A 9,369-nucleotide genomic window follows, 5' to 3' on the forward strand; every position below is an offset into this window, starting at 1 on the left:
CTTCTTGGCGCTGCCGACGCCTTAGCGGAAGAAGGGGAAAAATAAGGCGCAGCCGCTCCCGGCTCTTTCGTATCCCAGCTGACAGCTCTGCTTTCTCGCTAAGGCGCAGAACGAAGCCCCTTCCTGCAGCCACAGCCGAGCTGAGCGCCCGTGGGGCGATTCCTGCCCTTGTGCTGCTCTCAGTGCTTCTGCCGCACTGGGAGATTTCCGTGTCCCTGTCCTTGTTCTTAAGGAAAGAAAAGCATCAGGCAGCACATCTCCCTCCTTCCTCGCACGTGCGACACAAAGAAATGGGTTCGTGGCTGCAGTGCAGGACAGGTGATGGGGACCCATTGCACATCTATCCTGCCTTCTGGAGAGCCCCAGCATCACAGGGTTGGGTTGGAAGGGACCTCAAGGATTATGAATCTCCAGCCCTCCCCATACACACACACCGCATGCAGGGCCGCCAACCTCCCCATTTCATACCAGCCCAGGCTGCCCAGGGCCCCATCCAGCCTGGCCTTGGACACATCCAGGAGGGGGCATCCAATACATCAGCCCGAGCCCACCGTGTCTGGGGGTCGGGACAGCCCCAATAATGGCCAACCAGCACTTACCTCCTTCCCTCAGTCACGTGCGAATTCCACGTCCCACAAAGCAAACCAAAGCTGCTCCTATCGCACAACAGAGCGCTCCTTACACACCCAAGCTGCTCACAAGCCGTCACGACCCTGCTGCAGTTAATCATTATAGAGGCAACATCTGTGCAAGCAGATGACTACCAGGACCTTCCATGTGTGTTAGTTCACAGGAGCCTATGAGGGAAAAAAGAGCTTTTCCTGAGTATAGGTGGGGCAGCAGGCACTGTTTAAATAGCTAATATGCCAATCAGTTAGTATCCAATTAGTAGCTAATGATAAAGCGTCTCATCACGACAGCAGCAAAATGATTAATTTGTCAGCCTGCCGGGATTTATTTTGATTAGAACTGACAATATTAAAGGGGTTATATCCTGCAACTTTCTGGTCTGCACTGATGTTTGGAAACCTCGGCACATTTTTGCTCAAAGCACCTACACCACATCCCTACACGTAGGCAGTGCAGCTGGGCCTTTTCTCTCTTTAATGCTGGTTTTGCTCCTCACTTTTGTTTCTGAATGGCTTCTTGCCTTTGCTTGCCAGGTAACGGAGTGTCGGCAGCTATCAAGGAAGCCAACAGTAAGAGTTTGAGAGAGCATCAATGCTATGATTCTGTGATCAAAGCAGCGGATCTGAGACGTGCAAAGCCCAGCTACCATCTCAAAACCCTGCCTGAGAGCAGAAAATTCACTACAGACAAACGAACACAACAATGGGTGTAGGAAACCATCAATCTCCAGCACTCACTTGCATTCCTGAGCAGCTCATTTCTTTCCCAAGCTGTGAAGCAACAGCACTGGTAGCAGAAATAGAAGCACCTCTAAAGGGAAGAGGTCAGCAACACACCAATACTCCTAAAGCTATTCTCACCTGCTCAAACATATCTAAAATACTTTTTGGAAAGGTAATCCTTACTGCATATGGGCCTAATTTGGAGCAGGAGTTCTTGAACTTGGAATATTTTCCATAACTTGGATCCAATCGTGACAAAAAGAAATAATGAATCTTTACGTGACTCTGAGCTTTTCCTTCCCATCACCGTGCTGCAAGAGCCTAAGTAGCATAGAATAAAAGGAGAGATTAAGTGGCTAGAAACCATGGTTGTTTGACATTCAGCATCTACACAGCACCTAGTTTTAAAATCTCTGCGGCTCAGTGTGTGCCTAAAGGACCAGAAGTGCATCTTTCCCTGAGATAGATGTAATTGGGAGGGATGAACACGGGCGAGCAAAGCCACAGAACGACGTCCAGATGAGAACAAGTGGGAACTGAGCCTGGTCATACAGAGATGCACCACCACGTCTCTTACAGAAGCTGATTCATTCTCCCAGTAAAGCCACCATTTGTGTATAAACGCTTCCCATTAAGTCAAATTTAGGAAGATGAATCCTTACGAGAAGCCAGCTGCAGCTCCTGGGTTAGCAGCAGTGCACTGGGCTCCATAAATCCTTGCAGCCTCACATCCAGTCTCACTGCCGTAATGCTGTGCCATTACCTGCTGAGGTGCTGTGATGGGTGCTCTAGATAATGCTTGCACACTGGGTCTTCCACAGGTCTAGGAGAGGGCTAATAAGGTGCTATAGAGAATACTCCGATCTTCCTTGCTAGAACGGAAGCATGAAGGACAGCTGCCCAGCCCAGTGCCCTGGCAGCAGTCATTGCAGTGGTGGAAGAACCCCAAAGCAACAGAAATACCTTGAATTACACAATGTGAGCACAGCTTCACTTAATGGCAGGGCAGGGGAGGAGCGCATCGTGCCCAACCCCCAGCCCCACCCTGACTGCATGCAGAAGAGTTCTGTGTTAAAGGAATATCTCTGTCTAAATGTGCCTTCTGGAAAGGTCGAGAAGGAGAACTGCACAACAGTAGGAGAGTCTCGGAGCAGCAATAAACAAATCATCACAGGCATGGGAACCAGTCTCCATCAGCTCTGAATCTTAACTTCACGTGGTCTGTGGGAGACCACCATGCACCTAGCAGGGAGCATCATTCCCACAGCAGAGTCACTGGGAAAAAATACCAGAAGTCTCTCTTTCTTTGTGGCATTTTAGTGTCATTGCAACAAATCCCACAGAATTTCTGCAACAACCAATTGCTTTTACTCCTACTGAATTCTTAAAGGTCTCTCCAGAAGGACACGTTGCTGGGAAGTCTTAACACTCAGAAACAGAAATAGACATTTAAAAACGTAACAGAAATTGAGATCAGAGTTGGACTGAAAGCATCCCTGGAAGTAGATCTGAAATTCTAGCACTCGTGCATCGACAGCCTCTCCATTTCCCTTTGGGCTGCTGGCTGCTCACAATCCTCACCCCTGCTGGGGAATCGCCCACTGCCCAGGCCAGAAAGGCTCTTCTCACTGCTCTGGGGGCAGCAGGACTGGGCTAAAGGCTTCAAGCACTCACTGGTCAGGCTCTAGTTTTCTCTCTTGATTCTGCCATGCCAATTGCTGCGTTGGCTCTTAGTCTCGATGACTTCAGAAGTTTCCTATGGACCAGCAGTGCTTCTTATTGAGCACTGGGAAGACGAAATGCAAGCTGGTGCATGGCAGAGTACTAGAGAATGATAGAATCAGATGATTCGGTGAGATAGTACATTCTGCCTTTCCTAAAAGGCTACCAAAGAATTGCCCTTACTTAATCTCTGTAAATTAAATTCGATTACAGACATAAACTACCCTCGCCAATGGGCATCTTTGCTTTATTGTCCTACAGGAGAAAATCAGAATTAAGTGGCATGCTATGGAAATGACCATAGGGGTCAACTGTGAAATCATGAACTTCTCAGAGAAGTAACCTCTGAATACACAGCATCTGAGTTTGTGAGGGAGCAATTCACTTTGCAGCCACACAAATAGGTCAGTTAAAAAAATGATCCACAAATGAGAATTAACTGCTCCTCCCTTACATCCAGAGCAAAGAGATGAGCACCTCCAGCACAATGGAAACCAAGAGCAGGGTCCAAGAAACAGTTGTTCTTGGTGATTTACACCATTTCTTATCATTCCTTCCCCTTCCCCAGAAATACAGGCCAAAGCCTTGGGCTCTCAGCTATCACTCTATCAGCCAGCTGTGTCCACCTGTAGGGCACAGCACAGTCATCACTCCAGACACAGAAACACTCAGACCTGCATTCTCCCCCCTAAGAATCAGTCCAGCTCTCCAGGAGGTGCACTGAAGAACAGGATAATGCATTTGTACGTGAATCTTACAGTAGCAAAGTTTGATATTTTTGGTAATTTGCTACAGCTCTGCTCCCGAATGCCATCCCTTCTCACAGGAGGAGAGGGGCAGAGCTACACAACTGCTCCATGCCTGCTAAAAACAAACTGCTCGTGTCAGATGAGCCCCAGCACTGGCACGAGGGTGGCACGCAGAGCTGCCAGGCACCACATCTACCCCTGTTTCACCAGGTGCTGCCGAAAGCCCAGACCTCCAAATTAGTTCTGCTCCAAACTGGGAGGAATAGGATTTGGCCCAACGTGTTTATGTTTTCCTTCCAAATCAGCTGGCCTTGTGTCAAAGCCCTCTGCTCTGTGTTTCTGTGTCAGAGGGAGCGGTAGCGGAGGATTCCTCGCATAGCACTGCAGACCACTTGGTGATCCGCTCCCTGGGCGCACAGTGCATTCCAGCCATGCATGTTGATAGCTTGAGGGGAATCTGAGAAGTCAGAGGAATGTGACATTTGTGCTCATTATCATTTTTTCCCCCCTATGGTTTATTTTTCTAGTAGCCAGATAAATTACTGTGCTCCATTGGAAAATCGTGCAAGTCACCCTCCTGTATCATTATTTTGAAAGCAATAGTGTTGAAACAAGACTAAAGAAATTACAGGCAAATTAAAATCCTAACTGCATTTGCAGCTGTCTGGAACGAGGCCTTTGCTTTACACAACAGTTCCATCAGTGCTCCGGAGTCTGTGATTTTTGGGCACTGACCGTGGTGTCATCCACCACTCCTCTCCAGGAATGACCAACCACGACCCTGAGAGATTCAAGGTTTTAGTGAGAGTTGCACCCGAAGCTTCAGGTGCTTTAGGATTCTTTCCTCTCGTGTCAGCTCTAAAATAATTCCTAGCCTACTTTTGTTATTTTTATTTCCCATATGTAGCTTTTTTTTTTTCTGTTAGACCAATTGTTTGCACTCAGTGCTCTACACATCCCAAAGGCCTATGGACTGGTTTCAAGAGAGCAAAAGAAGGTGAAGACAGTGGCTTATCACACAGGAAATCACGTGGATAAGTTTGGCATCTGAAGATGGGTGGTCCCAGGGCCTGTGTTTGGATTGAAGGCTCTTAGGACCCATTCAGGGGTTGATAGGACAAGGGGAATGGTTTTAAACTGAGACAGGGGAGGTTTAGGTCGGATATTAGGAGGAAGTTTTTTCCCCCAGAGGGTGGTGAGGCACTGGAACAGGTCGCCCAAGGAGGCTGTGGATGCCCCATCCCTGCAGGCATCCAAGGCCAGGCTGGATGTGGCTCTGGGCAGCCTGGGCTGCTGGTTGGGGACCTGCACACAGCAGGGGGTTGGGACTGGATGAGCGCTGTGGGCCTTTTAACCCAGGCCATTCTGTGATGCTGTGATTCAGGCTCTGTAGAAATGAGATTAAAGCAGGCCATGAGCTTACTGCTCCCTGCCCCAGCTGGTGAAAGCCAGGCTGCATGTTGGTCGTCTCATCCACGCAAACCCTGGGCTTGAATGTGACATCCTCACCACAGCAGCGTTGGCCCAGTGGAGGCACAGCCTCAAAGCACAAAGCAGTGCTCCAACACTGAGCAAACAGCTGCAGGACCGGGCAGAAACCATCCAAACAGGGACAGTGAGAAGGATTTCAGACTGGAGACGGAAGTGTGGTGAATTCTGGAAGGCAGGGAGCAAACTCACCTCATCTCCCAAGTATCCGCCTGTTGCCTGGGCCGCGCTGCCTCGTTGTGAGGAGCTGCTTAAACTCAGACAGAAAGCCTTCCTGCTGCCTCTAGAGATGGTCTTAACCCTGAATTATGAGGCAGCATGGCCCAGAGGCAATAAAGCAAGGCTGTGATAGATGCCTATAGAATAGCCCAGAATAGGCACAAATAGATTTGATTACCCTTATCTGTGTCTGCAGAACAATATACTGAAATTTAACGTGGAATAATTACATTCCTTTCTTTATCCTCTGGAAAGTTAAGACCCCTGAACAATAAAAAAATAGCTTGTCATTCTTGCTTTGTTAATTACTTCCATGGAGATTAATGCAAGATCTTTCTATAGAGTGACAGAAAGGATGACTGTGCTTTAAACCCACTTGGATCCAGTCACTGGCTACACACTTCCATGTATCTTCACTGAACCCAACCATCCTCTATGCCTGTATGTTTTCAGCCTCAAGTTAAAGAAAAAAAGAAAACGAAGCATTAAGATTTCTAGCCCATTGTAAAATATTTTGTATAATTTCAAGATCTTATCTATTAGAATACTATTTCTTTCCACTACAGTTTAGATTCACATCACATGAAAATAACATCCAGTCAATGCAGGTTTGAAAATACTGGGCCAAATTCAGTTGCAGAGTTTCAGAAGGCCTTCAGCATTTCAACTCCTACCTGATTTTAATACAGTGCTGCCTTTAATGCCATTTCTTGCAGTATCTTTATTTTAATGTATTTGATCATTTTTTGTAAATGCATTCCTACTAATTGCACTGAAGCAAAGCCAGCTTTACTTGCTGAGACTCTGACCACTGATTCAAGCTATAGATGCAGTCAGCTGGAAAACCATTAAAGCTAAAACACTCTCGCTATAAAGTGCCAATCCACAGCAAGACTAATAGAAGACTGCACTTACCCAGATGCACACAATCCCTCACAGCACAATCCACTGGCACCAGTGCTACACAAAGGTAAGAAGAAACAACTCCAGTGTTGCACTATCCCATCATTTCACACCTTCACAGTTAACATTCTATGATAAACCTCAAAAATAGAACCAAAAGAAAACCCTTTAACAAAAATGTGATTAATATTCTGTGTAGATACCTGATTTTTTGCCATTTTATACTTGCAGGTTTTAATATCCTGTGCCCCTCAACCACACAGTAATTCATCTTTTCAGAATGAATACGTTACCTGTTTACATTTGCATCTTTTCGGACATCAACACACCAAAGTATTCCAAATCAGTCCTGAAAATGTCCCAAATTGTAAAACCTTTGACTTCCCAAGATACATAGGCCTTTATTCCTAAGGTGCTCCTTTGCCAGTCTAAGACAACTAATTAACCACAGAGGGTGAGCAGGATCATAACCATATTCAAATCAAGCCACAGGTATCAGTGGAGGCAAACTTTTCCTTGACCTGATGAGAAGAGGCGTGGAGCATCACCCACTTCTAATTAAAGGTCGATGTGTAGAACTTCTGAAAATCAGGGCCTACCTTTGTGATCTCACAGTAAACCACAGCTGTTCACACACATAAGCGTGGCTGGCTGGAGCCCTCAGGTTACTGTAGTAGGAAGAATCAGAGAAGGGTCTGACGTGGGGAGGGTAAGACCCCAGCAATGCTCCTGGTAACATTTCACATTTCTGACAGCAGGTGAAACCAGGGAACGAGCCCATGTTACCAATTCCAGACAAACCCCCACCCTCTGTATGCAAACTGTATCACTAGTGAAAATCAAGAGGCTCATCTCAGAAGCTCAGAAGAAAGGAATGCTCTTTAAGCCCACTGGGGCACCACTCAATGAAACTCTATCCCAGAATACTACTAGAAATCTACCAGTTTGCTGGTGGGTGCTTCATTCATTCTAGCTCTTCCAGACTATGCATAGGAGCCAGCATTGTCAGAGGAGCACACTGAGTATTTCATGGCTCGGATATGAATAAAGCCTGCTTAAATCTATTTATGGAGGGGGAAAAAAATTGTGCACGGTCAGCTTGAACCACGTGGCTTAAAAGGCTTTTGCCTCAGGAAAAGGATAGGTTTGTTATACCATGACACACACAAAGAGTGAGAAAATAGCTTCAGGAGTCTTAAAGGACTGGGACGAGTTCAGCAGATTTCTTGAGAGAACACCACATTCCTGCTAAAGTCCTGGCACGTTTTCCTGAGGCAAAAATTGCCCCCGTAGCCAAAGGCCTTCATCAAAATTGGTACTGAAATATAGCTCCCATGGGTCACTCCTCCCTTGGGAGGAGGAGGAGGAGTGCATTGCTGAGCTTCCCCTGGAAGAAACCTGCAGGGAATCGATCCCTGTGGGTGGAGGCTCATTGATGTTCTTTTGCTTACAGTACGTTTCTGTTCCCGTGAGCTGCATTCAGTATCTGGGTGGGGCATTTTGCTACCGTTGTGCTGGGGAAACAAAAAAGTCAGTCTCTACCACCAAATGGGAAGGCAGGGCGGGGAAAGGGAGGGTGTTTGTGTGTGCAGGGGCTCCTTTCTTCTTCTGCCCTCCTCCCCGTGCACATACACACACACCTGCAGAGAGCACAGGGATAACATTAAAGGTCTGCCAAGAAGGCTGTAGCAGAGATGCTGCTTTTTAGGGGAAGACATTGACCACTACATACATGCAAGTGACAAAAGCAGGAAACCGCAGGGTGGAAATGATGCATCCCTCCTGCAGCCTACTGCGTGTGCAAGTTGCATCCCTGTATCAGACACACACACACACATGTGCACCCACCTTGTCATTCAGGTTCTGCAGTGCCTCCTTCCCAGTGGCACTCCTGATCTCCACCTTTCTTCCGAAATCAACAGATGGTTCCCCTCCCTTCCCACTCTGTCTGGAATAGACAGACTGAGCATCCGGACCCAAGTGGGCGACATCCTTCTGCTTTGCCACCACTTTGTTAGATCCGCGGCCCACCGAGAGGGAGTCGAAGTCGATGGTCTTGTTCTCCAGGGAGCCTTCCACTGGGCAGAACATGCCACAGAATTTCTGCCGGGGCTTCGGACTGCCCGAGCCCAGGTTTTTGAAGAAGGCTGGCACTTCTTCCTCCTCGCCTTGCCGGCCAGACTGCTTCTTCTCAGCCATGGCTCGTGTGATCTCCCTGCTAAGGGGAATAACAACAGCGGTAACCAGGAGGATCCTTCACACACACACACACACTCACACACACACACACACACACACACACACACGCACACAAGCAAAAAGAGGAAGAAAAAAAAAAAAAGATCGCTCAGGGTCCTAGAGACACGGCAGCATCAATTGCAAAGGGCTGTGCCTGGCAAATCCCCTGCCCCCATCGATACAATATAGTCTGTGGCTCGCTCTCTTTTCTTTGATGCAGTGCAAAGTTGAGGGAAGGTTGGGGCAGATCCTGCTGCAATCAAGGGAGGAGGGTTCAAGTTCCCAGCATCCAGATGGGGAGGGAGGGAGAAGGAGAGAGAGAGAGAAAAAAAATCCTCACTCTGCAGCAGAAACTGGGGACCGATCCGGAAGTGATGCGAGTGGTGAATTGGCAAATGGACTCGATCAGGTTGGAGCAACGGCCCCCATCGGTGCTCGCCGCCTCCTCCAGCGCGCTGCTCTCGCTACAAGTTGCGGAGAGGCTGGCGGAGCCCGAGCCGCCCCCGCACCTCCGGAGGCGTGTTCCCCACGCGGGGGAGAAAGGATCGCTTCCTTCCTCCCACCACCCTCTCTCCTACCTCCCCCAGCCCCGCAATGGTGGAGTCGGGGAGTGCTCCGGGAATCCTATTGTTCCTCACTTTTCTCAAGGCAGCGCAGCCGGAGGGCGGGGAGCGGCGGAGATCGCGGCTGGGCTCCTG

At 48.3% G+C, this 9,369-nt stretch overlaps 1 protein-coding gene across 2 annotated transcripts; it reads right to left on the reverse strand.

The window, feature by feature from the left end:
• Positions 1-8,156: 8,156 nt before the first annotated feature.
• DPYSL2 (dihydropyrimidinase like 2) lies at positions 8,157-9,369 on the reverse strand. 2 transcript variants are annotated; one of them, XM_031556741.1, is made up of 2 exons: positions 9,310-9,369; positions 8,157-8,651 (listed from the first exon to the last, which is right to left on the reverse strand). In XM_031556741.1, the coding sequence occupies exon 2, from the start codon at positions 8,630-8,632 to the stop codon at positions 8,252-8,254; it is 381 nt and encodes a 126-aa protein (XP_031412601.1). In that variant the 5' UTR covers positions 8,633-8,651; positions 9,310-9,369; the 3' UTR covers positions 8,157-8,251. The 2 variants fall into 2 exon arrangements, with proteins under 2 accessions (XP_031412601.1, XP_031412600.1); XM_031556740.1 differs by lacking the exon at positions 9,310-9,369 and adding an exon at positions 9,012-9,263 and having other exon boundaries at positions 8,159-8,651.

This window comes from Meleagris gallopavo, chromosome 24, assembly GCF_000146605.3.
Source record: "Meleagris gallopavo isolate NT-WF06-2002-E0010 breed Aviagen turkey brand Nicholas breeding stock chromosome 24, Turkey_5.1, whole genome shotgun sequence".
Taxonomy (NCBI): Eukaryota; Metazoa; Chordata; class Aves; order Galliformes; family Phasianidae; genus Meleagris; species Meleagris gallopavo.